The sequence below is a fragment of the Lates calcarifer genome, linkage group LG20, assembly GCF_001640805.2.
Source record: "Lates calcarifer isolate ASB-BC8 linkage group LG20, TLL_Latcal_v3, whole genome shotgun sequence".
NCBI lineage: Eukaryota > Metazoa > Chordata > Actinopteri > Centropomidae > Lates > Lates calcarifer.
In genome coordinates this window covers 15,528,917-15,556,296 of record NC_066852.1, presented here as the reverse complement: position 1 = coordinate 15,556,296, position 27,380 = coordinate 15,528,917, and the positions used below count along the sequence as shown (strand labels likewise).

At 42.4% G+C, this 27,380-nt stretch overlaps 1 protein-coding gene across 3 annotated transcripts; it reads left to right on the top strand.

The window, feature by feature from the left end:
• The first annotated feature begins 637 nt into the window (after nt 1–637).
• Nucleotides 638–26,111, top strand: nsd1b (nuclear receptor binding SET domain protein 1b). Of its 3 annotated transcripts, none has more exons than XM_051078439.1 (25): nt 638–778; nt 876–974; nt 2,934–3,835; nt 6,929–7,067; nt 7,936–8,108; nt 8,303–11,372; nt 12,481–12,593; nt 12,739–12,994; nt 13,287–13,387; nt 14,112–14,154; nt 14,539–14,798; nt 15,810–15,947; nt 17,097–17,220; nt 17,969–18,169; nt 18,266–18,445; nt 18,687–18,843; nt 19,678–19,883; nt 20,007–20,119; nt 20,448–20,594; nt 20,756–20,878; nt 21,005–21,121; nt 21,828–21,969; nt 22,508–22,614; nt 22,821–23,022; nt 23,455–26,111. In XM_051078439.1, the coding sequence occupies exons 3-25, from the start codon at nt 2,951–2,953 to the stop codon at nt 24,204–24,206; spliced, it is 7,749 nt and encodes a 2,582-aa protein (XP_050934396.1). In that variant the 5' UTR covers nt 638–778; nt 876–974; nt 2,934–2,950; the 3' UTR covers nt 24,207–26,111. The 3 variants fall into 3 exon arrangements, with proteins under 3 accessions (XP_050934396.1, XP_050934395.1, XP_050934397.1); XM_051078438.1 differs by having other exon boundaries at nt 876–1,875; XM_051078440.1 differs by lacking the exons at nt 638–778; nt 876–974 and adding an exon at nt 1,910–2,490.
• Nucleotides 26,112–27,380: the final 1,269 nt, after the last annotated feature.

Genomic DNA, 27,380 nt, shown 5'->3' with positions numbered 1-27,380 from the left:
AGACTCGGTCTTTTTTCCTCTGTGGGTTCATCGTTGACCCACCCGAGCGTTGTTCATTATCATGTTCTCTCCCACACACACACACACACACACACACTCTCTCACACACACAGTCAGGAAAGGAGGGTTTGCTGTTGTGCGGCCGTGTCGATCATGAACGCCGTTTCCCAGCGTCGACAACCGGTGACAAGAGTGGAGGGAGTGTGTGTGTGTGTGTGTGTGTGTGTGTCTGAGTGTGTGTGTGTAAGGGGTATTTTTACACCTGAAACATGCCCCTATCCGCCCTAGCCTGCCCCCCACCCTCCACTGACATATCGTCTCCAAATCTCACAAATCTGAAGACTTTACGAATCAATCACACCAAAGCAGAGATCTCGCATGTCTCAGCTCAGCTCAGCTCAGTCTCTCCGGCCGAGAGCTGCAGTTGTTTTCTTGCTTTCACCCCTTCGTCTCTGAAAGAAAAAAAGGGGGAGAAAAGCTGAGCGTTTGCTCTCCCTCCATATGCATAAAAACAGTAACCCAAATCAGCACGGACGACGATTAAAGTGCCATCAACTGTTGTGGTTTTTGCTGTCAGACGTGCGTTTGGCACAAACACACTCTCACATACACACACACACACAACAGAGGATAATTGTGCCTCAGTCCCCCCCTCCTGTCGTGGCAGAAACGCTCATAAGACAGTGACTTTGAGAGGCTTAACATGTAAAGAAAAATGTTCCTCCCGTGGCATGGGTGATTCAAGACTCAAACACAGCCTCCAGGAACACCTCCAGAGGTGCGCTTTGTGGCTCACTTTCTCCGTGGCTGGGTGAACTTTATATCGAGCATATATTAACACTTTGTGGCCTGTTTTTTTTTTCCTCCTCTCTAAGGCTGGAGGACTCCATTTTGAAGGGACCGGGTGTGCAAGCCAGAGAGACTACACTACACAGCAACTCGTCTCAGGAAAGGAAACTCATCTGTTTTTCCGGGTAGCCTGCAGCACCATTTCACCGCTCTCTCAGACGTAGTGGTGCTGCTGCTGCTGGTGGTGGTGGTGGTGTTGGTGGTGGACATTTTTGTTATCACTTCATTTTGTTTTCGACTCATCTCCAGGCGCGTGTGTGCTGCCCAAGTGCGTGTCGGGGTGGTGGTGAAGTGGGTGGTGAAGAGGATGCCAGTTGTTGGCACAAGTTTTGGCATGTGACATGTCATTGGTGATGGCAGCCTGGTTTAGGTTGATAATTGATGCTTGTAATTAAGGGGAGGGGCAGGACGGTTTTTTTGGAGGTGTCGCGTGGTGCGTTTTTTGGGAGGGGGGATCAGCTGAGATTCTTCTATTTCTTTTTTTTTTCTTTTCTTTTCTTTTTTTTTTTTTTTTTTTACCTTGAAGAGTGATTTACGGCCCCTTCTGTGCTCCATGTTATGGACCGGCTGGGGAGGGAGGCAGTGGTGACGACTAGCAGTGCGCACAGCAGAGAGAGAGAGAGAGAGAGGGAGAGAGACTGACTTTCAAGGGGGCAGGCAGAGTCTGCAGGCAGGAAATAGCCATTCAACAGAGCAGAAATCCACAGACGGGCAATTATAAAGTTGTAGATATCTCAAAGCAAAAAAGGGGGGAGTGTCGCTGGAGGAGCACAACACGCCTGAATTTCTATTCCAGGGGCCGCTGGACCAAGCTTTAGCGCATGTAGAGGAGGAGGAGGGGGAGGGGGAGGGAGAGGGAGGAGGAGGGGGGCGGGGGGGTGAGTGAGTACGTTTCACAGGATCCAGGCCTAGTAGTATTGCCGCTGGGACTCTCCTCATCCGCTTTCAAAAAATTGGAAATTGGCACATTTAAACGCCAAAATGAACGGGTTGAGGGTCAGTTTTGCGGTGGGCGACACCGGAATGGTAAGATTCTCGCGACAGATCCCGTGTCATTTGGCGTTTTCTCCGTGATTTTGTTGTTTGATGCACATAGCCTGCATCTGTCGGAGGGGAAGCCTGTAGAAGTACGCGTGTGCGTCTGTGTGCGTCCGTGAGTGTCAGCGTGTGTACGTGAACTTGTTGTGTGTCGTCGCGTTTGCATGTTATGTGGCGTTTGTGTTTCTGTCTCGTGCAATCATGGAACCACTCACTGCAAGCCACGAACGACACACATACACACACACGCAGTTGCGCACACACCGCTACACATACACACGCACTAATACACACACCTATGCACACGCGCGTTAGACACGCGCGCGTGCGCGCGCACGAACGGGTCCATTTTAATTCCAGGTCGTGGATTCAGCGCCGGCGTTTTAACGTTGGGTTGATTTTTCACATGACGCGCTGTAATAATCTTACTGGCTTTACTGTGTATATATACTGTTTGAGTTTACATCCTGATGACCTTATCGGGCTTGATGTCATTTTTATCATATCGCGATAATTTTTTCCTAAAAGGCTTTTCAGTGGGGCTGCGGTGCTGGCGCAGAATTTCTCCTAAAATGTCACATTAGGTCGATCCGCTCGTCGTCAGTGAGTCTGTTTACGCTTTTATTTTGACATCATATGACGGCAGATTGTGTTGTCTTTTACGGATCTGATGCCTGAGCCGTGCCTTTCTTCTGTCACTTTTTAAAAATATCTCATTACCAGCTGCCAGGGTTAACTTTAGATAAGCTGTATCAACGCTATGACATATTATTGAATGAAAGGCAGATTGTAGAAACATGCTATGCCAAAATCATGGCTAAGTGTAATTTCTTAAAGGAATATAATGGGAGGATCAAAATAAATATCCTAAAATCAAAACTAGTTCAACAGGCAATTGGCAGAAGTCCCTAAAGACTCATTCCACGTTTATTATAATGAAGTTTGGTGTAACCATCAAGTTTATGTTTTAAAGTCATTCAGCTGATGTGATTTGTTCCAGTAATGTAGGCGCCACACTGATAATTTCTGTTTTTTTCATGTTTCAGGGAGGAACCATGCCAGCATGAGTGGGCCTTATGCAGGCCCTGGCAGGGAGACCCATCAGTCCAACTGCCCTTTGACCCCTGGCCGTGACCTCTCCACCCACTCTTGCTCTTCCAGGCGCCATGACCACAGGATCGGTGTAACCATGTCTGCTGCCTCCTCCCTCAAGCATGCATCAGTCTATGGGTTCACACAAAGGGACCACTCCTCCTCCTCCTCCTCCTCATCTTCTACCTACAGTCCTCTTAGGAGGCTGCAGCATCTCACCACCATGGTGAGCCAGCCTGACCTGGTCCTGCCGGTCAGGGAGCCGGACAGAAGCTGGGAGTGGGGGATGCATAAGAAGGAGAGGGGGAAGGAGACAGAGAGGGGTTCCTGGGCAGATTGCACTAGCAGGGATTATTCTGGCACCCACAATACAAGCAGGGAGGAGAGTTTTGGGAGCTCAACTGCTGGACAAAGACAACCTGAGGTCCAGACTGGAAGTAAAGATGCACCAGCAGCCAATCGGGGCAATCCCATCGCCCCAGAGAAAAAGACAGAAGGTTGTTTCTCAGGCCCGCCCAGCCCGGCCTTCTCTCTGGATAGCAACAGTCCCTTTGCTAATGGCTTCCTCCATTTTGAATCTTCTTTATTTGAGGATGATGACAATGATCAAGCACGAGAGACCGTGTCATCAGGGGGAGACTTGCAGGACAAACACGAGAGGAAGGGGAATGTTCCTCAGGCCACTCCTGGAGACTTAAATTCAGACTCTAAGGATGCTGTCCTGTCGTCAGCCAAGGTCGTCACCCGGTCCCAGTCCTCAGGTCAACGCAGAAGATACTGGGACGGCTCAGATGACGAATGGGAGAGTGACACCGATCTGCTCCTGTTTGTGGATAGTCCCTCAAGGCATTCAATGGCAAGTTTTCCCCTTATTACCCTGAGTAAACTTGGCACAAACTACCTGCTTTTCAAGTTTTTTTAGCAATAGCATCATCACTATTAGACAGACACACTGCATTCTTTCTGGCATAGAGGGACACAATATAGTAAAATTTCAAAATGTCTCTTTGTCAAAGGAAGACTTTTCTCTTTTCCTCACACAAAATCCTGTACGTGACATGGAACACCTCATTGCATCTGACTGGTTATAGCAGAATATTGGTTATTGCAAGTTCAGACAAGACATGGCTCCACACCTGTAGCTTTGTCATTGATAAAAGAAAACCTTTACCTAATACAGGGGTTTTCAAAGTGTGAGGGGAGTTGAAGGGAGGGTTGGAGGGAGATACAGATCTATAATAACTAACAACAGAAGTTAGTCATTGTAGAGTGGTCGTTGATTTGGCCTGCTCACCTACACCGTCAGGAGCTGCAGATGTGGCTATGACACACAGCTCCTGGAGGCAATAAAAGTCCCCAACTGCACCAATTTGTATCAAAAACTGAATCAGAACTCAGTTAAGTGTGACCACAGACATGATAGGCATATTTTTTGAATAATTGTGTCTTGCTATCTATCAAATGTCCATTGTAAACACATGTCCACAAATTCACCTGGAAATCATAGAAAAAAGGAAAAGAAAAAAGACACACTTGTAAATCCTGAACTTGCCTGGGAGTCATCACTTTTTTAGCTCTCTTCAGTATCAAAGTATACCAGTGATAGTTGCCTAAACATCCACAGGTTCATTGCAAACCGAAAATGCTAATAGCTGATTCGGCATACTTTTAATGGTGTCGGTTTGCCAACAAGTGTGCAAGTATAGGCTGAAAAGTTGTGATTGCTGAAGTAGTCCCAAAGTTTTATCTAGTTTCACAACTTATAGCATGATCATTCCCTAAGAAGAAGTGAGACAAAGAATAATAGTAAGAATGATCATTAAAAAAAAACATTGCTAAGGCTCAGGATGTCCTGTCAACAGGGTTCTTATATTTCTGTACCACTTAAACTCTTCTCCATTAGTTCATATACAAATATTTATTATGTGCTCAAAACAAATTTAATTAAATACAGTCAATCAATTTTGTCCATGTTGTCAAACCTCTGATCTACTCTAATAAGGGGCTGACTCACAAGTATACATCAAATAGGTCTTTTTCACTACAGAAACACAATGAACTGTAACTTGACATGTATTAATTGTCACAGATTCTGCTTTTGTCTCCATTTTTCTCTGCCTACATTGGCGGTGCATTTCTGGAACATTTTGGTATTGCTCATGAGAAGATACAAAATCTAAAGAAAGAGGAGAGAGCAGGACATAATTCTGAAGTCATCATAGTTGTACTTCTATGAGTCAGTGCTTCAGCATCTATTGCCTTCTCCAGGAAAACAGCCACTATACCTCTGAATGACAGTAAAGGACAGTGGCCTCATGCATAATACCAGGACCCTGAAAGTGAAGCAGCTAAAAAGAAGTCATCCATGGCTGATTTTGTTATTTACACCTGTACTTTTCCTGCTGTGCGGTGTCAAAATTTCTGCGGTGAAAAGGGCCAATAGAGTCCTTAGAGATGTCATTCATACCCAACAAATGTTCAAAAGTCCACATGTGGACGTAGAACAACAAGGAGACACTTAACAGTCTTTGATTAAGATTTAAGCACTGATGGCAAGCTCACAAGAACACCTGTTTACTTACAAGAGTTACAAGTTCACACTATATAGCCTCTATATCTGAATGAGTCATTCACCCTTTCCTGACTGAAGCAACTACTTAGGCAAAACCTGTGTTAAGAGTTAGGTTGGATGCTACCCTCTTGTCAGTCATCCGTTCATCTCATCAGGTTTTTTAAAAACCGCAACTTCTCAACTTTTCATACGTCAGTTTGTATTTAGATATAACAAACAAGATAGTGTGTTAATGACTAAACTTTAGAGGTGCTAGCATACTGCTTTTTTCACATATCCAATCATATCTCAATCTCATCAGGCTGAGAGTCGTATAGATATGAGCGATATAGACCAAATTGAAGTGTATTTTCCAAAATGATGAACGATTCCTTTAAAAAGCTATAACCAGGGTTACGTCATACCAACAGTCAGTACTGGCCTTCTGGCCAGTCCTGCTACATGCCAGTCATAACTCAGGCCTGCTTGTGTACCCTGCCAGTCCACTCGACCTGCCGCTGTGAGCGGTTACTCCTGTTTACACTGAGAGTAGTATAGTAGCCACAAGCGCTGCCAGGTTGTGATATTTTTATACTGTGTTGTGGTTTGAAAACTGTAAGAGATGATAAGCTGGATTTAGATCATAGGGAAAAAGCCTGTGCAGAACATTGGCGGCCAGAAACTGAAACGTTTGACCCACAATGAACATATCATAAAAGGTAGTGAACCTTAAAAATTATTAATGAAAAGCAAGCCAATATTAGGACCTGAATGCTCATTCTTGACCTTTGAGAAGTGCACAATGTATGGTGAGGAGAATCTAAACACAAAGCTTACAGCTATATGTCTTTGAACTGCATGTTAGGAGCTGCATTCAGCACTGACTGGAGAAAGCTATTAAGTGGACCTTTGTGCTCAGTTTCACAGTATCCCACCTCCAATATCTTTTACATTTTCAGACATACACCACACAATTGGTCCTTATCTCCTACCCTAATAGTTACATTACATTTGGACTCAGAGCCTCAGATAGGCATTAGCTTACAATAGGTTATAGTGATTTTCATTCTTAAAGTTACTTCTTTGGTTGTTGTTGTGTAAATGTACAAATTATCATTTTGAATAACAAAATTGTGTTAAACACAGGCAGGCATCACCATTACTGAATCATTACATTCTGCATTGTGCAGCATGTCTACACTGATGTCTTTGAAAGTAGAGTACATGCACATCAAAATGCAATGGGTCACAATGAACATAATCACACTGAAATGTATAACATAAGTAGCCAACACACTTATAGCTCTGACTCAACATAAAAAATACAATGCAAAACCTGTCTCATGTTCAGACATCTCATTGCACTTTTGTTCTTCATTGTCATGTTGTTGACAGCAGAACAGCCTGAAGAAAAAGTCTTTGCCGCCTGTGAAGTTTTTAGAGGGTGAGATTATTTGGGCAAAGTTCAACCGAAGACCATGGTGGCCCTGTGAAGTGATCATTGACCCCGTACAGGGAGTCTATCACAGAGTGAAAGGTGGGCCTGAAACATTGTTGACTAACTATTATTATTTATTACCTAGACAAATGTATTGTTTTGGGGTTGCTTTAAATTATATGATATTCCCTGTGGATTATTTTGGTTGCCAGTTGATTGACATCTTCAGCTGGTAATAGCAGGCTTGTCCTGTGTCATTGAAAGAAGATTAACACTACATCAAAGATTGTTTGAGATGATAATTTATGACATAATTTGGTTTGAAAGACAAAAAATGTATGATTATTATGTTGTCAACTACTCTGTTTCCTAAAATAGACCATTATTGGCATTATTGGGTCAAATTACCCAGTGGAGAGAGGCATTGTGCTAGAGATGTTTTCAAAACATTATCAAATTTGATATTAAGTTAGAATAAAAGTATATGTATCACAACAACCACATCATACTTTCAGCTGATGGATCTACTTTATCAGTATCCAGCTTCATTGGAAAGCAGTTTCATTCAAGTACCTGCATTCACTGACATGTACATTGACTGTATTATGCTTTCATACTATAAAAGGGTTTGCCCACTTAATGTTTTTCATGTGCAACTGTGGATTTCTACAGTTAAGTCAGATCAGTAATACTCTCTTTATTAATGTTGTTAGTGTCTCAATAGGTTCAGGTGAATACACAGTATATGTTTAAGAACAAATGCATTTTACAGCCATTTTATACAGTTGAAGATTATTATTTTGGCCATGTAACAAAGTGTTATGTTCAAAATTCTGTAATTTTGTAGAGAATTCTTGCTTTTTAAAGCTTCCTGTGCTTTGTTGATGCACTCTCATACTTCCTGTACAGGATAATGTGGTTTTAATTTGCATCTCATAAGACTGCTGATGTTTTGTTGTTGTCTTAGAGCCCAGTGACCGTCCCTGCCGGCTCTACCATGTTAGGACCTTTGGTGAGCCTGTAGAGTTCATCTGGGTAGAGGAAAAATCAACTCATGCTTTCCACGGAGGTTTTGAATTCGAACAGCTCCCCCTACTGCGTCGGAGGGGGAAGCAAAGGGAGCAGAACTACAAATACACTGTAATTACTATTTTATAAATGATGAGTTGATGCTACTGGCGCACCTTAATAAAGTGTTACACACCAAATGTAATGTTTTTATTCTTAAAAATTGACAAGAATAACTTCAGTTACAATGGTGATCATGAGCAAATTCTTGTGTAAACTGATACATTGGAAAAAGACTGAGCAGTGTTTTCTTTACCTTTCTGCAGATTGCAAAGCGTTTTCAGGACTCTTGGAAATCCAGTGTGGCAGAAGCTGAATCTGTTCTCCAAGACAGACCCAAAATGGCTTCCTCTGTTTCTTCGTCCAGAGATGTTGCCTTCCACGACAGTTCCACTCTGGAGAGAGAGAAAGAGGCCCATCCGACCTTTCCTCCCACCACCTCACCTGATTCCACCCTGCCTGAGACATCACACATAACCAATGGATCCATTTCATCCCCAGTTATTTCATCCCCTGTATCAACTCCAGCAAAGCCAAGCACTTTAAAGAAGTCTTCTGGCAAGAAGAAATCAAGTAAATCATCTAAAGACATGAATAGTAAACACTCTAAAAAGACATTGCGGAATAGCCCAGACAAATCAGATAGAGACAATGAAGAGTGTCCATATTCTGACCTCGACTCAGTCCCTAAGATTTTGTGTCCTAAAGCACTTGAACGTCAGCCAAAGCTAGTTCAGACTCAACCATCTGTTGCAATTGTTAAAGAGGTGAAGAAGCAGCCAGAGATTCAGAGTGGTCTTTGGTTCAGTAAATCAGGCAAAGACAGGCGACCTAAAACAACCAGTCCGATGCCAGACCGAAATCTCTTCAGTAAGGCATGCTGTAAGAAAAAGAACCTATCTGCTGTTAGTAAAAAGATGCTAGTTACAAATGCCTCCTCCGGTGGCGGGACCAGTGAGCAGTCAGGATTGTCAGACAAGCTTAAGACTCTTGTACCCCCTGAAGCAAATCTGCCTCCTGAACAGTCAGGAAATTTGAAGTGTAAAAACACCCCAGTTCCTAATAGGCTTTTTGGTACAACTAGCAGTCTTGCAGACCAGTCAGGACTATCAGACAAGCAGAAGTCCCCAGTCTCTGTCGAGACTGGTGTGTCCTCTGACAGGTGTGGATACTCAAAGTGTAGACAGACACCCAGTAATACAGCTGACATGGACATTCTTTCTGACCAGTTTGGTTTCAGTGAAAAATCAGTGTTTTCAGAGAGTGTAAAGAGCATCAGTCGAATGGAACATCCTGACATTACAGCCAATAAAAAGGTCCATGTAAATGACCAGATTTCTGATAAAGCAGAAGAAAGAGAAAGTAACAAAACTCGAGTGTCTGGTTTAGATGCTGACACTACTGAACCATTAGCAATTCTAGAAAAGCAAACAAGTCTGGTCTCTAAGTGTAGGATGCCCTTTGTCAAATTAATACGCAAAGACATAAAGGGTAAGAAGTTCCTAAACTCTAGTGCAACCATTAGTCCAACTGACCAACCTGAATGCACAATGAATGAAAATACACTAGATAATACTGTGACTAAAATTTCCTCCAAACAATCAGACTGGGTGGATGGAAAAGTAAGTGCCTCTTTAGATCAGGCATTCAGTTCAGAATCCATAAAGGTCTCAGTTGTGAAGTTAAAAGCAAGTGGTGGGAATGGTATGCTTCGTCTCTCATCGGAATCATCACAAGGGAAAACTGTTGTGGCCTCCAATGTGGCAAGTGTGTCTGCTGATGAATTAGGTAGCCCAGAAGCTGAAAGGATACAAGTTTTAAATGTTAGCCCTAGCAATGTGACATACCCATCCTCTAATCAGTCAGAAAGTAAGACAACTCCTGCCCCCAGTGTAACAAGTATTTCTTCTGACCAGTTAGGCACCTCACCACAAAGAATAACTTCTATCACTAGCGCGTCTTATAACACGGTTCCGCCTGCTCACCAGCAAGGGAATTCAGCATCTAGGAGTGCCCATGTTCCTGAAGGCCCGTCTTCTGAGAAATCCAAGAAAGTCCACAAATCAAAGCAGGTTCCAGATGAACTGGATAAAGTCATTCATGAACAACCTGCCCACCTTCCAGCCAGCAATCGGCTAATGACCAGAGCCCTGAAGGCTATGCAGGAGGCAGAGCAGAAGAAGTGGGAAAAAGCCCAAAAGGAGGCTGTGATGAAAGAACCCTTAAATCCATTTAGAAAAGCTGAGGACCTTGTGCGCCATTCTGCACGTAACTCCACTTCAGAGACCAAACTTGACTTTTGCACTAAAATGAAGTCTCGTAAGTCTCATTATAATGATAATGGTGAGTATGATCACGACACATTTTCTAGTTCTAGCAGCCCCCCCCAGATGTTTTCGGATTCAACTGACTTTGAAGCTGATGTCAAGAGCGAAGATGAAGACCTCTCTATATCCTCAACTCCACCAATGGACTTCATACCCCTTACGTCTAGAGCAAAAGCAAAGAAGGAGGATAATTCCTCTAACATACGCTCCTCATCTTCACCTTCCTCACCATTTTCTTTTATGAATGCCTTTAAAAATGTGGAGGAGGTATCCTTCCAGTCCCTGACAAATGAGAATGATGGTAAACCTATGTCTTTCAAACCAGACACAAACTACAAGTTCAGCACTTTTCTCATGATGTTGAAAGACTTGCATGACACTAGAGAGCGAGAAGGGGCCCCATTAGAACTGGAGATTGGGCCACCAAGTGCACATGTTAAGGAGGAGCCCTTAGTGATGCCTGGGGAGGCCAAACCCACAGGCCATGATCAAAAACTTGAACATCTTAATAACAATTCAAATTCAAGTCCAAACAAAATCATAGTCACACACAGTGAAGGCAGCACAAGACCAACGTCGAAGAGGCCCTATAACAGAAGGGGTAGCTGCACTGGAATGAAAAAGAAAGCCAACCGCAAAGTGCCTTGTCGTCCTGCCAGGTCTGGACCTGGTTTCCCAGGACTGGAGTCCTCACGAGGACTGGCATCCTTGCCAACAATGGACACTTCATCAGGAGTGGATTGCTCATCAAGAGTCCAGTCCCTCTTGGGCATGCAGGCCAGCAGCTGGGAGAGGCAGGCTGGAGGTGGTGAGGGAGTAGTTCAGGAGGAGCAGGAGGGGGAGAGGTGGAGCAGAGTCAGTGAGAATATACAGAACATGGTGCCTTTGGAGCAGAGGAGGTCCGACACTACACTGTGTCTGGGACAGCCGAATGGCCTTGTTGCAGACTGCACTGAGACTAACACAAGCTTGACGCACAACGCTGGAGTACGTGACAAGGCTCCAACAGGTAAGGACAGTCCAGTTTAGCGTCTGTCCAAAATACTGAAGCACAATCTGACCCAAATCTCCAACAATTCAACTCAAGTATGCACAAAGACAAACTTTTCAAGTTGATCACATCACAATAAATGTCCACCTAGTTGAATAATGTGATTGTGGAGGGCTCATCTAAAAGTTGTACTGTTCAGTCACATATTTAGAGACTGATCTAAAGGGTATGATGTATAAGTAAGCAACAAAGGGGCTTGATGTAAATACTACAGGCTAAACAAAGAAAGTGTAAGTTGTCATCAGCTCACTGATTCCTTCCTGTTTACAAGTAGTTAGGTGGAGATGAATTTCAGGGCACAGTTGTTTCAATATTGTCTTCTGGTTGCAATGTCAGACTACTACTGCTGTAGACAAATGGAAGAAAGTCACAACATGAGTAACGACAGAAGTAGCATATGAAGCCATGTTTTGGCAATGTGATGACTGGATAGAGGAGAGTGGATTGTTCTGTTGTAGCAGTTAAACACTTAAAATCAGACTAAGCACACTGTAGGCTTTGGCATGCTTTTGCTCTTCTTGGAAATGGGTTTTGTATGTTATAGAAAAATAGTAAATGTTGCCTCTGATGCTGCTGAACTACATCTTGATGTTTTCAGTTATCCAGTGATTTCCATTATAGAAATGTTTGCACACAGTGTGCTGTGCAACCTAATACCTCATTCTTACTAGATTAAATATTAAGCACATTTCACCTCACTAGACTCTTGGCTTTCAAGAATGAAAACAAAGACCAAGGGGCTAATAATCATTTGTGAGTTTGAGCTTGACTTTAAGGATGTATGAACACTGAGCATGTCAGCGGCAGTTCACTCAAATTCTTGAGTGTTTTCTCCAGTTTGCACAGTAAAGTCGGCACAAAGGAATCACAAAGGATAACCAGCAGGCTGTCAGTTTTGAAGAGTTCTTGATGAAGAAATGAATGGACTCCTTGTCATTTATTAATTTGACTGCTCATTGTCTTCAAGTATATGAACATGAAAGAAAATTGGCTGTGTTGTTCTATAAGGTTTTGCACACAATATTTTTTTTTTTTAAAAGCTACCGTGTCCCTCCTGTCTTTTCAGCACATAAACGCATAAGAAAACCAAGCAAAAGGCTGATTGAATGGACTGAAGAATATGATCAGATTTTCTCCACAAGGAAGAAAACCAAAAAGCCTCTCCAGTTGATTGGAAAGGTAAAAATCATACAAAGTAAGATCTGTTGTAACTCTCTAATTAAATGTCGTTATACAGTATGCGCATAATACTGGCATCCAATATCACTACGCCTGAAACGTGTATCAGTGACTTACAATGAAATAATGCTGTTTGTTTTCTCAGGCCACTCAACCCATTACCTCCATGTCTGAACCCCCGGGATCAGACAAGAACACACATGACCACCCATCCTTGAACCTACTTCCTGAAATACAGACACCACCTCCTGAGGAAATCGCTGCAACAACGCCCCCTGAACTACAGATTCCCAGCACTGACAGCACAGCTTCCCAAGATTCAACAGTGCTTTCCATTGACACGCTAACACCTCCTCCTGAAGCTGAACCTTCGCTGTCAGAGAGCCTTGTCAAAGACAACGGTGAGGCAGTATTTGTTTATCTTTCTTTTTAACTTAACTGTATTCAAAGTCACAAAGACTGTCTTGGAAAGTAGTTTTCTCTCAGCCAAAGGACAGTTTTCTTGGTAAATATTGACACACTATATGGCCAAAAGTATGTGGACAGCTCAACAAAGTATGCTTTAGTCCAGTCTTTCCAGTTGTTTGCTTTGGTTTGTGCTGAATATGGCCTCATATAACTTATGTGCTGTTTTGAAAATGTGGATGAGCTTTTATATTTAATGCCAAACTAGCTGTGACATTTGGTTGACAGGGACTGCTCCTCTGCTGGAGAAGAAGAGGAAGAGGAAACCCACTCAGAAGATCCTGGAGTACTGTCTGGAGGCAGAGGCTTCAACAGGCCCCAAAAAGAAGGTACAGCATGGACATGTTGTGTTGTGTATACATTTATCCACTTGTTTAATTGCTGGTACATCTGTATCTGTGTAGTTTTACTCTGATGTACCAGTTCATTATTCATATGGTAGCGCTACAATAAACTGTTGGTGAAACTCATAATGTTCAGTTTTTGTCGAGGCTGTGTGATGAATTATGTCAGGAGGTGTTTATAATGTTCCGTGTCACTCTTGTGTATAATTGTCTCCAATCCAACAGTAACATTGACTGCAGCCTTGCAAAATGACTATAGAGTTTATTCAGCTTCTCTCTGACACAGTATCAACAAAACCGCAGCATTTAAGTTTTTCTTTTCTTTGTCAAATTGCATTTGATCCAAAGTTTTCAAATTGTGAAGAGTGCATCCCAAGGTAACCGCAGGAGAGCTGCAGGGTGTTGTGGTGGAGGAGACATGAGGCAAAGATACACATGATGAACACAGTGATCAGGTGCAGCAGCTGTGACACACAGCTCACTGAGTCATGGCTGTGTCAGACTTTAAAAAACATCTGCATTAGATTGCCGAGGTGCATCTAACAAACTAGTGATTTGTCACTTATCACAAAGCATGTCTTCAGGTTCTCCACAGAGGCCTGGGTCTCATGATGAACAATACCTCTTAAAGTGGTCATTTGTGCTCTTTCTTTGGCAGACCAACATATTAGTATGAACAGAGGTTATGATAATGTTTCTCTTGTCACAGGTCAAAACACTGAAGAACAATACAAATCCTGCCCCTCAATCAGGTCAGTAAATCATCTTATGACAGTATATGCCGTATAGCAACAGTATATATTTTATAATATAGCACAAATCATATCATTTACCTTGCTTTTGTCATTGTGCACATTTTTAAACTTTAAAATTGAAACCATGTGCCCCAGCTTGAGAAAATTAAAGAAAAGCCTTGTTCAATTTAGAGACAAGAAAATTACTACCAAAAATTGCTTTGTGTAAGAAAAATGGGATTTAAAATGATTCAGACCTACTTAGCTTTAGATGGAGATTTACTTGCAGTGTTTGTTACTTTTAAATGGTTGTTTTAAATCTCATAAATCTCTTTAGCGTAGTTCTTAAGTTTTAAGTCTTCTCTGTGATAACTGGTCCTAACACATCTTTCTCACACCCAGATTCAGGGCCACCATCTTTAAAATCAAAGAGTAAGCAGCTTACAGCATCCACCTCCACACCGACGACCCCAGAGGTTTCTGCCTCTACACTCACGCCCTCCACTCAGACCAGTCTCACCCCCAGCACTCCTGCACCTGCCAATGTTGTGCCAGTTCCGCCTGAAACGGAAAAAGTGGAGACGGCGTCCGGAGATGTCGTTGCTCCTCAGCCAGAGGACAGTAAGGCTCAGGAGGTCAAAAAGGACACAGCAGAGTCAGAGGTCAGACATCTTTACTTTTGTTACAGATTTGTTCTTGTCTTGCTTGAGACTGTAGATTAGATTAAAATGATTTAGTGAATAATTTACTGTGACTGCACAAACTGCTGAAGATTAGTTCTTCCACTGACTTTTCTTTCACTCTGCTAAATTTGATATTAGTCCTAACTGGCCAGGAATTCACAGACAAATGTGCTCCTACTTTAGGGCCTAGGAGTAAAAGCATTTTGTCAACTTTCTTTACAAAGGAAATTAACCCTTTGTCTACCCATATGTAAAAGAACTCCACAGGTATCCTAACCGTCATGGGGAGATGGCTTAATGATAGTGAGCAACAACCAACAAGTTTTAGTTTAGTTTTTACGTGTTTATAGTAATAAAGGAACATGTCAACCAGTGCAACAGTGTGACTCACTGATGTGTTTTTATAGTTTTTGGACAACAAAGATACAGTACAGCAGACTCACAAACAAACAGACAGTACTTAGTGGAATCAGTTCATTGTCTGTTTTGGTCTTTCCATGAAATTTGTTCGACAGTAAGAAAAATGTGGTAATATACGAGGTTAATCCTTTAATGAGAGTGGAGTAAAAAAAAAACTTGATGTCATCTAGCAAAGCTAAGCTATGATTGATGATCCTTAGTGCTCCAGACTAAATATTATACCATTATTTTATGTGCTTCCCAAGACATGGTGACATTACAGAAATAATTTACTCTACCTATATGCTGCACAAAATTATGTGATTGGACAAGACAGACTTGGCTAATTCTATGCAGCTGAGGCTGGTTACCCTCTTCTTTTGTGCATGTGCATACGTGTGCATTTATTTTATTATGTCCCCACGCCAGCTACAGCTGTGGCTTGATGCATTCTGTTTTTGAGTTGTCCATCCCATTCTTGCAAATGTGAAATGTTCACTTAGACTGTGACCTCATTAAAACACGTTACGCTAATTATGACAAGATACTGAGTCACTGCTATACAACAGTGAATTTTTCCTGTCTCCTAAGGGTGACTCGTCCAGCTTGGCTCACAGCTTCTCCTCCACGAAGGACGACTTGTCGCTGTGTGACGACCCACTTTTACCCTCAAGGAAGATCATAGGGGACCGAGGAGGCCCTGCCTCCATGAAGGAGAACATATGTCAGGTGAGACCAGTCGCTGATGTAAAATGATCCTCAGAGCTGTATTGTCTTTGCTCTCAGAGGCTTTCTGAGAAAAGTTTTAAGTTCCCTCTGAGTCTTATTTCCTGGAGGAGATTTATTGTAGCAGTGATGGAGTTAATCTTTGGAGGCTGAACCACTGGTGATGTGGGTTTGTTAATTAATTCAGTCCTCATGAGAACCTCTGGAACAGCTGGACCATACACTGTATGTTGTTTGTTTGTACAGGCTGTCTCTTGTGTTTAGCACAGAGCATGTAATTGATACATAATCAGCTCTGGGTGGGAGGCTGTTGTCTGATGTTGCTATGTACTGTTTTTTTGTGGAAAGAGTATCTGCTCACTAAACAACTACTGTCGTGTTCAATTATTTAGTGGAAGAAAAAACTTTGGCAAAACTAATGGACTTACTGAAAGAGTCTGCTCTTTATTCAACCAATGGAACCAGGATTTGCTGTAAAACACCCTGAGGAAGGACCTGTGTCAAACTCCATTACTTGAATTAAAGAGCAGACTCTTCAGGCCAGAGTTTCAAATTTATTTTTTCATATTTGATTTCTGTGTGGCAGCAAATTACATCCCAAAGATGAAATAATATTTAATAAAACCATATGAATCAGTCTTTCATTTTTTTTAGCTCATGTAGGCTACAGTGTCCTCTCTTTAGACACTGGGTGGATCTTGGAAGTTGTTGTTTAGGGTCCAGCAGTCTTACATAAGGAAGGTGTAGCTTGTGAGCTTATACAGCAGGCAGCACAGCAGAGATCAGACATTTCTGTGGTTTTCTAACTGTAGCGGTTAACTAAACACCGCCCAATGTGATGTTTCATAAGTCATCAAGTCAAAGTGGGTTTTAGCACAACTTACCCCCACTGATAAGGTTTATAGTATTGAATATAAATAAAAGTGAGGCAAGCTCGAAGTGCAAAATCTGCAGAATTTGCTTTCTTTTTGTGGAGGACATGTTTAACTTTGGCCGTAGCAAAACGACTTTGCTTACTTGGTGGGTGTTTGGTTCCAGAGTGGCTTACTGCACCCTGAACACATATTGTATCAGACTCCTGGAAATGGAGCCTGAACACACAGGACCACTTTCACAGCTACTCTGAATCGCTCTTATTATGCTGTATCTCAGGTGTGTGAGAAGACGGGGGAGCTGCTGCTCTGTGAGGGTCAGTGCTGTGGAGCCTTCCACCTGCCCTGCATCTCTCTGGCCGAGGCGCCAAAAGGGAAGTTTGTCTGTCCTGAGTGCAAATCAGGTACGTCAGTGTTTAAGGTTTACTCCCTGAAGAAAATAATCTGCAGTGTAGTCAAACTAATATAAACAAATACTTAAAGTATTAAGACCTTTTTCAAACCAACAAACATGGCTGACCATATGATCAGATCAAACCAAGTTTACATAATTTTATGGAATTTTATTTACAGCGCTTCAAACACAGTTCAGTCCAGCAGAATTTATTCGCCGTCTGGAAGAATTACAGAACGGTTACCGGGACGTTTTACTGGGAAAATTCAGTGAAGACTGTAACGATACATAAAATGTCCAGCAGCATAAATTTCAGGGCAGTGTAGACGTGTAGCAGAGATGAAATACTGTCACTTCTTAAAGCAGCAGGTCTCAGCACTTCCTCTAAACGACTGATGAGATTATTATCATTTCTTTTAGTTTTCAGTTCAGTCGCACCTGTCCACAAATCTGACTGAGAGAAGACATAATAACACTGTTTATATTGTAGTACTAGTACATAGTGACTGATGAAATTGTCCTTTATCAGTTCAACATGTATAATTATATTAATGGTAAAGCTTACTGCTGGATTATCTTATTTTTAATTATTGTTTGTATTATTTATTTCTATGGAGATGTAGAAGTTGGTAATATTTCTGTTGTAATTGATCTCTAATATATAAACTTATCTGATGGTGTTAACATGCTCTGCTAAGGTCTAAAGATTTATATTTATAATGACTAAATGACTCACATAATGTTTGTTTTTCCTCCAGGCATCCACACCTGCTTTGTATGTAAAAAGCGCAGTGAAGATGTGCGGCGCTGTATGATCCCAGTGTGTGGGAAGTTTTACCACGGCGAGTGTATCGCCAACTACGCCCCAACTGCACCTGTGAACCGAGGCTTCCGCTGCTCCATCCACGTCTGTCTCACCTGCTTCATCGCCAATCCCAACAGCTCGTCCATCTCTAAAGGTGAACAGAGGGGCGCAGATACCCTCAGATAACACCTTTACTTTCTGCGACATTCGTGCCCTGACTGTCCGATTGTTCTCTTGTTTCTGTGCGAAGGTCGTCTGGTACGGTGCGTACGCTGCCCAGTGGCCTATCATGCAACAGACCTGTGCATGGCAGCAGGCAGCGTTGTCCTCTCCAACAACAGCATCATCTGTCCCAACCACTTCACCCCCCGTCGCGGCGTCAAGAACCATGAACACGTCAACGTCAGCTGGTGCTTTGTCTGCACTGAGGGTACGGCTTTAAGAACACGTGGAGTAAATTAAGACTGATGTGGCCCGATTCAGCCCAGTTTCTGAAAAAATCCAAATGTTACTACTAATGTCACTAGCTAGTCACTGACTGTGTCTGTCCATCGTGTGGTGATGAGCAGATAGCACTGACTGAATCAAACACTAACTGTGCCGCAAAACCAAAATGATTGGCCATCATAGTTGACAGGTAAAACAGTGTCCTTCCTCCTCTTGTGCTCCAGGAGGAAGTCTGCTGTGCTGCGAGTCCTGTCCTGCTGCCTTCCACCGGGAGTGTCTGAACATTGAGATGCCTAAAGGCAGCTGGTACTGCAACGACTGCAAGGCTGGGAAGAAACCTCGCTACAAGGACATCCTCTGGGTGAAAGTTGGGCGGTACAGGTCAGTGGCAAGCTGGAGAAACTGTTGGTGTATGCTCAGTTTCTTCTTCTTACAAGTTTTTTTCTGTTTTTCTAGCACATTTCTTTTCACGTTATAATACAGTATGCTTTCGACTTTTCCTGTATCACCACCAGGAGGCTGACATTTGTGGTTTATTATAGACATTCATGTTTCCCTCAGGATGAAATGTCATTATTGATTAATCTGCTGATTATTTTCTTGATTAATTAATTAGTTGTTCGGTCTATGTAACATCAGAAAACAGTGATTGAGCATCACAATATCCTAAAGTACAAAGAGAATTTGAATTATGTTTTAAGAAAAAGTATCAAAATTCACTGCTTCCAACATATAAATATTTTCTGGTTTAATCTGTCTTCTACAGTGGAAAATTGAATATTTTTGGATTTTGGACTGTTGGTCAGAAAAACAAAACAGTACCTTGGACTTTGGGGAATTGAAGTTGGTGTTTCAACATTTTCTGAAATTTTATATTACTAGCAATTCATCAGTTAATTAGAGAAATAATAGACAGAGGAATCAATAATGAAAATAAGACTGTTTTGAGGGAGAGAGGACAGCCCTGTTCTGCGTATCAAATTTCTTTATCTCATCATACCAAAAGTCTCTTACTATTATTTCACATCTATGTTTTGTGGCTTTTTAAGAATACAGCACAACTTGTGCTAACAAAACCAACATTTGCTGTTTTGTCTGAAACAGAAACAAATCTTAGGGAGACAGATGGAGGATCACTCCTGTAAAATGATTAAATTCTTAATCTAGCACTGTTGTACAGTTGTTTCTTTTGTATTTTTCCACACCTTTGTAAAGGTGGTGGCCGGCGGAGGTCAGCCATCCCAAAACGATCCCAGAGAATATTCAGCGGATGAGGCACGATGTCGGGGAGTTCCCTGTTCACTTTTTTGGCTCCAATGATTACCTGTGGACCTACCAGGCCAGAGTCTTCCCTTACATGGACGTGGACGCCAACAGCAAAGAAAAGATGGGGAAAGGTGTTGATGCCACCTACAAGAAAGGTATCCACTGTGGATTCCTTAACAGATCCTGTTTTTTTAATTGAAATTTTGTCTCATAATGTAGCGTTTCGTTTGTTCTTGGTATGGTGACTTTACTTCTCAAACTGTTAAATCCCCTCTCAGCTCTGGAGGAGGCGGCTGTGCGATTTCGAGAGCTGCAGGCAGAGAAGGAGCTTCGTCAGCTTCAAGAGGACAGGAAGAACGACAGGAAACCTCCTCCATACAAACATATTAAGGTCAGAGAGAAGACTCATGATCGACCTTTGTCTTTGTTCAGTCCAAAATGCTGCAACATGCAGGGTTTTCTTCAAAAGTCAGACAGTGGCATCTGTTTGAGTTCCAAACTTTGTTTTTTATTATATTTAAAATGGAATCATGGAAAGCTGTGCTAAATAACATCAAGTTTTGATAGACCTTAAAGAATACTCACTGTTATATATTTAGATTTAAAGATAATTGTGGTGACACATCATCAGATTAACTCAGTAATCAGCTTTAAATGTGTTTGCTCTGATGTGCAGAGAAAAGAGTTCATGTTTGCTTCCACCTCTCTCACTCATTCAGGTGAATCGACCGATAGGAAAGGTTCAGATCTTTACAGCCGACCTATCAGAGATCCCGCGCTGCAACTGTAAGGCAACAGACGAGAGCCCGTGTGGGATGGACTCAGAGTGCATCAACCGCATGCTGCTGTACGAATGCCACCCGCAGGTACACAAACACCTCCAGTACATATATAAAAATATTGTACAGTGTATAATATTATACAATGTGGTCTTAAATGGCTTCCTTTGCATTTGTAATAGAGAGCACAGTGTATTTTGACACAGCCAGGTGTAAAGTATCCCTATCATTATGTATAACTCTTGCAGGTTTGCCCGGCGGGTGAACGGTGCCTCAACCAGGCGTTCACCAAACGTCAGTACAGCCAGGTGGAGATCTTCAGGACGCTGTCCCGAGGCTGGGGGCTCCGCTGCGTCCATGACATCAAGAAGGTAAATCCAATACAATACAAAGCTACTGAACTGCTGATACTGGTACCAGTGTTTCTACATGAACTGCTGCAGAGTTGCTATCAGGTGGTGACTCAGTAATGACTGTTCCCTGTGTTGTTCCCCCAGGGTCAGTTTGTGAGCGAGTACGTTGGGGAGGTGATCGACGAGGAGGAGTGCAGGTCAAGGATCAGACACGCACAGGAGAACGACATCTGCAACTTCTACATGCTAACTCTGGACAAGGTACAGCTCCAAGCCAGAGTGTGTGTGTGAGAGACCCAATCCAAAATACGTCAGACCTGAACAGAACGGACGTGGTCCATTATAATTTGGACCTCACCTGGGTCCTGATTTAAACACATCTACTAGCTGGACAGTGTTTCATTAAAATTGTTAATTTACACACAGCCCCAATAGCTTGGGTACCGAAACCCGGATCGTGAATCTCAAGGACCTGGCTCGAGTCAGGTCGGGACCTGTGCCCTCGTTTTCCTGTCATTCCTGTACTGTACTAAGGCACAGAAATACTTAAAAACTGTTCATTCATGTTGTTAAGCATTATTCCATAGTTTCAATAGTTTGCTCTTGTTGGCAGGATCACCAGTTTTCCATCTGAGTGACGTTTCTCCAGAGACAGATGTGGTTCTGTTCTGTTGTCTGTTTTCCTGCCTCATTTAAATTTAACTCCCGTGTGTGCTCCCTGTGCTCTGGGCACTGAATTATCAGACAGAAGGGCAAAGTGACTTTCATTGTCAGGGAAAAGTATGATGTTAAAATGTTAGAATATGTAGTAGTGTATACTGTTAGCTGTGTATATGATGTCGCTGCAGCTGTGTGAGTATAGAGATTATCACACTCCAACGCCAAGAAGATGAAGCTTTGTTTCGGATAAGTCTGACTGTCTTTTAGAATATGTAAGAGCGTGTGTGTGTGTGTGTGTGTGTGTTAGGACCGGATCATCGATGCTGGGCCGAAGGGGAATGAGGCTCGCTTCATGAACCACAGCTGTCAGCCGAACTGTGAGACCCAGAAGTGGACGGTGAGCGGAGACACCCGGGTGGGACTGTTTGCTCTCGTCGATGTCGCTGCAGGTATGCCTCTTCATTTAGAGCTGCAAGTGTAAGATACAGGTGAAAACCCTGAAACCTTCCTGATTCCACATGTTGAATCCATGTTAGGTGACAAGGAAAAACACCTGTTAAATAGAGAAAACGAGCAAATGATGGAACCCTATGTGTAGATATTGAACTATTTTATTTACGTTTTTTTGCTTTTGTTATGTCGATTGCATGTAGATTGGTGGTAAATAAAATTTGTTGAGGATTGGTTTGCATTTTTTTAAACAATACTCATATGTACACTGAAAGAGTTACAGGTTACTGCAATCATTCCTCCTTTCCGTACTGGCTATGAAGAGATCCTTTATTTTATAGTAAGTGATGAGGGACAAGGCTACACATAGTTCTTGTTCTGTATAAAAATACTCTCTAAAGCAGGTTTTTCAACCATCCTGTTGACTCTAACCCTGGCTGAATGTACTATGAAGCTTCAGCAGTCTGAATTGGACAAATCAAGTGGGTATTTTCCACAGTTGCAGCCTTTTTCAGTTGTTTGTGTGTATCTGCTCAGGCACAGAGCTTACCTTCAACTACAACCTGGAGTGTTTGGGGAATGGGAAGACAGTGTGTAAATGTGGAGCACCAAACTGCAGCGGCTTCCTGGGTGTCAGGCCAAAGGTGAGGGGGATGGCCCAAATGAAATACCACTGTTCGATATATTGCAACTTGAGGTACTCTTGAAGTTATTTTGAGGTGCTGGATTTATCTGCCAGGTGGTAGAAGGAGAGGAAAGGTGAGCACTGGGGTGAGAGATGATAAAATCGGTCTTCTCTAAAACTTTGCTGTTGTTGTGCCATCGTTAATCAACGTCTCTCTGCGACCAGAACAACCCTCCATCAGATGACAAAGGTCGGAAGCTGAAGAGGAGAGGCCACGGCAAGAAGAAGAGCAAGGTGGTGGTGACCAAAGAAAGGGAGGATGAGTGTTTCAGCTGTGGAGACGGAGGACAGATGGTTTCCTGTAAGAGACCTGGATGTCCTAAAGTCTACCACGCCGACTGCCTCAACCTCACCAAGAGGCCTGCAGGTGAGTGGCTGTGCATGGACGCTATAACATTATTGATACAGTCTGTGGTGCAGTATAATCATTTCCTGTGCATCCTGTGCTTTGGGATGTTAAAGAGAAAGAGGGTGAAACACCTGCTGCTGTCTCAATTTTTTTAAAATCCTGTTTTGTTAAATGTGACACATTTAACTGAGAAGAAGAACAACTAATAAGAAAATGTTAAGTGCTCATGAATAAGATATAGACAAGTAAGGAAAGGAAAAACATTCATTTTAGTGAGTTAATGGGAGAACTGGATTTAAGTTGGACAGTTAGATACAAGTGTAGTTAGCACAGTAAATATATCTTGTTTATTGTGCATTTTTCTCATGAATTGTGTTGTAGAAGTAGAGTTCATTATTCTAAAAGTTTATTACTTTCCCTTATGCTCTCTTGTCTGTATGTTCACTGCAGGTCGATGGGAATGTCCATGGCACCAGTGTGACATATGCGGTAAAGAGGCAGCGTCCTTCTGTGAGATGTGTCCTAGTTCTTACTGTTGCCAGCACCGCGATGGCCTGCTCTTCATCTCCAAGCTGGACGGCAAGCTGTCCTGCAGCGAGCACGACCCCTGTGGGCCTGAACCGCTGGAACCAGGGGAGATTCGGGAGTACACACCTGAACCCAGAGCCCTGACCTCGGGGCTGGGCATGGCCATCATCCCCTCCGCTGCTTCTAATACGACCACCGGTCTGAACCAAGCCACCAGGAGGGTCCAGGAGATCAGCGCTGGCGCTGGCATGTGTGCTTCTGAGGCGTTTCCTGCTTTTTCCATCCCCGTCCCCATCACCATTCCCGTCGCTGCTCCCGCCGCCTCGCCTCCCCCTAGCAGCTCTGACGCTCCTAGCAGCCCGCAGGTGTTTGACCTCCCGCACTACTCGCCCATCTCTTCGTATGAGGAGGAGAGGGACGTCTTAGACGAGGAAGAGGAGACAGAGGAGGGGGAGCTGCTGGCAGAAGTGGAGGAGGAGTTAGCCGAAGAGGGAGAGGTGGGGAGGCAGAAATCGGATCCTCCCGAAGAGGATGGGGAGACGGTGATGGAGGACATCGGGCTGGAATACCTGGAGATCAAAGAAGAGGAGGATGAGGATGATGAGGATGAGGATGAGGATGAGGAAGAGGAAGAAGAGGAAGAAGAGGAGGAAGAGGAAGAGGAGGAGGAGTGACACACAGTGGATCATTATTTATAGTGGTGCAGGGCATGGAGGCAGAACAGGCAGTCAGGCAACAAGACATCACAGTCGCTGCAGTGGGGAAACAAATGGCAATCAATCACATTACACAAGTAGCCCAGTCTGTCACTGTTTGTATGCGATGAGCAAGTGGATGTATGGAAAACTCTTTAGGACAAAACATAAATAAAATAATTTAAAAAATAATTATGAAGTTGATAAATCAGTAAATAAACTGCATTAATACTTAAGACTAATGTATACATAGACTATTTCAAATTATTTAAGGATTTATTGATGTAGTTTTGTCCTATTGATGACTCCATACTCCCTGACCTTGGTACACACTTTCTGTAGAGACAGTTCACGTCACAGTGACTTTGCACAAACTTGCGTTTGTGAACATATTTCACTCCAATATGCTTGTTTTCTCATGTTTCGACCAATTTCACCTGCTGATTTGTTTTGGTATTTCTTTGAGTGGTAGTTCAGGTGTCCTATGTATCAGCAAGTTGAACTGAAAAAGCTTAATGTAGTTGGAGACAGTTATTGTATCTGGTGTGTAGTTGTTTAATGCAAGAAAAGACTACACTTTAGCTTCTGGTCAAGGTGAATCCTGGGACACGGTGATAACCACCGGAGTAACAGCAGCGCTCAGCCTGGTACATGACTTCTACTCCGTTATGTTGGAAGTGAATAGTGACCCCCCAGTTACATCACTCCAGTTGGATGTACCAGAAAAAAAAACATGAACTTAACATGAACTGTCTGTAAATAAACCAGTTTCAGTCTGGTTGTGCTTTCAGACATGAACATTGATTCAAATGAAAAATAACCAGCCTCTACTGGAATGAAATTTGTCCCGTGTGGTCGGTGGACTGAGGTCTGTGATGTATAATTGTTTTTTTTTGTTTTTGTTTTTTTTCGGGACGCATACCTGCCACAACAACCTGAATCAACTTCTATCCAGGACGGACAACCTGACACACAGGAGTTGTTGCTTCCGTTAACTCTAGTCTCCCCTTCATCTCCAGTTCTTCTTGACGCCTCAGACCATAAATTGGTGCTTCAAGATCAGACCATGTATGAAAATGTCAAAGTGCCAGATGATTGGCTGCGTGGTGTAGCCCTAACCACGCTGATGCTGATAGTGATAGTTTGGATTGAAGCTGCCAATAGTCAGTGTGTTGAGGAAATGTTCTCCAGACCATTTCATGCCAAAAAAAGGGATCCTAAACTGACAAGGATTGAGTGTTTGACTAAGACCAGGTTTCATGTCGAAAGACATAAAAAAAAGTATTTATGCCGTCATGGGACACTAAAACTAAGATAAAGAAACTAGTAATAGGTTATTTAGCAGCTCCGTAAGTCAGGCTGAGGCAGGTTGGACTGCACAGACTGATGCTCCTGAAGCTGGTTGAGGTTACTGGTGGTCTAGATGCAGAGATAGCACTAAGTTTTCTCTTGTGTGTATGCTGTTAATATATTATTCTGTGACGCACAAATGATAACGAGGGAGAGTGGTGACGTTACCGCTCCTTCTCCTCGTTCTTGACTCTCCATTGAGGGGAAACAAAAGTCTTCAATTGGAAAAAAACGAACGGACTCCTGCCATGATGCTTGCACTTCAGTATGTGTTCTTGCCACACGTGTTTTGCTCTGTCTTCAAGCTTATAATATTGTCTGTGTGTTATCTGCCAATGCCTTAGAGTGTATTTCTTTGGAGATATTTTTAAGGAATGGTTTGGCATCTGTGAGAGCCAAGTTTCCCTATTAATGCCTTTTTACAGCTGCCCAACAAGCAATGTTTCATTCCAGTGTAATTATGACCTGTTAGATCTCAACCATTGACCTGTTAACTGCTATATAAATATATAAGAAGAAGAAGGTATGAAATAAGCACTTTGTGCTTGCCTCAATCTTTTTTTACTTATTGGTCTAAAATTAAGCTCCACAGAAAACTTTTTCTTATTTTAGCATAAATTATTTTGATGGTGGTCAGACATTTTCAAATCCTAGTCATGTGGCTTTAAATTCATGATTGATTCAATGAAATCACATAATTGTGCAGACAAATGCAATTATTTATCAGCAATGTGCTTTTAAAATGTATCAGAAATCGGTCAATGATGTTTTTTCAGGACAGGAGCTCCCACAAGGCAAATTTGTCAGATTGCCAAAAGCTAATGAGCCTCACTGGTAAAAATTACTTACTAGTAGATTCTTACAAAATACTTGTTTTATCACAACTAAAATGACCAGGTGTGCACATTTTACTGACCAGTACACTATTAAAAACCCATTTAGTTCAGAATATGGACAGAAAACCACAGAAACATGTTTTATCCTTTCAGAAGGACTGTTTAACTTGCCATGTGCTGACTGGGTAAGTTGTTTAATGTTTAATAAATAATCTTTGTTCAAACTTGGTTAAAATAATGACGTGGTCACGTTTTACTGTCCAGTGCAGTGTTAAGTACACATTTAACTCAGAATATGGACAGAAAACCCCAGATACATGTTTCAGCTTTTCAGGGGGACTGATTAGCAGGTCAGATGCTAATTAGGATCACTGAACATGTGGCTGCTGAATGCAGAGGAAAAAAATAAGCTTTTTTTCTGAAGTAGAAGATTTAGATAGAGAAAATATTCCTTGAACATAATTGAAGAGAAATTGACTAATTCCAAAAATTTAAACAGTTTTAAATATGCCACTATCATAATATGCTGTATTAAAAACAAGATGACTGTGAAGACTGTATACAGTGTGTATGTATATCCTTGCTTGTAATTTAGCTCTATTTTCAATGTAGAATTTCTAATCTGTTGTAGATGTAGACAGAAATTTGTGGATCTGGAACCAGGTTCTCTAATAGCTAGCAATCAAACAGCAGCAGGTTGTTGAGATGCTGTGGTAAACTTTATTCTTCTCTCTTCACAGCAGTGTTGCCAGAGACAGTACAATACCTTTTTGATTGAGCCATGAGACGAGGGTGAAGTGAGTTGTCCCATCTTTAAGGTAAAGGTCCAGAGAGGAGAATAATAGAAAAGGAAACATCAGCACATCTGCATTAAAACTCAAACTCTATAAGCTAAAACACACACACACACACACGCAGAAAATGGCTCAAGTACAAAATTAATCACCAGCCACAAGCCGGACTGTCA

What these genes read in the sequence shown, in the direction of transcription:
- nsd1b (XM_051078439.1), top strand. Translation starts at nt 2,951, where the DNA reads ATGAGTGGGCCTTATGCAGGCCCTGGCAGGGAGACCCATCAGTCCAAC. An exon ending in AGTCTATCACAGAGTGAAAG is followed by an intron (nt 7,068 to 7,935) that starts GTGGGCCTGAAA and finishes TTGTTGTCTTAG; the next exon opens with AGCCCAGTGACCGTCCCTGC. An exon ending in CCTCACCAAGAGGCCTGCAG is followed by an intron (nt 23,023 to 23,454) that starts GTGAGTGGCTGT and finishes TGTTCACTGCAG; the next exon opens with GTCGATGGGAATGTCCATGG.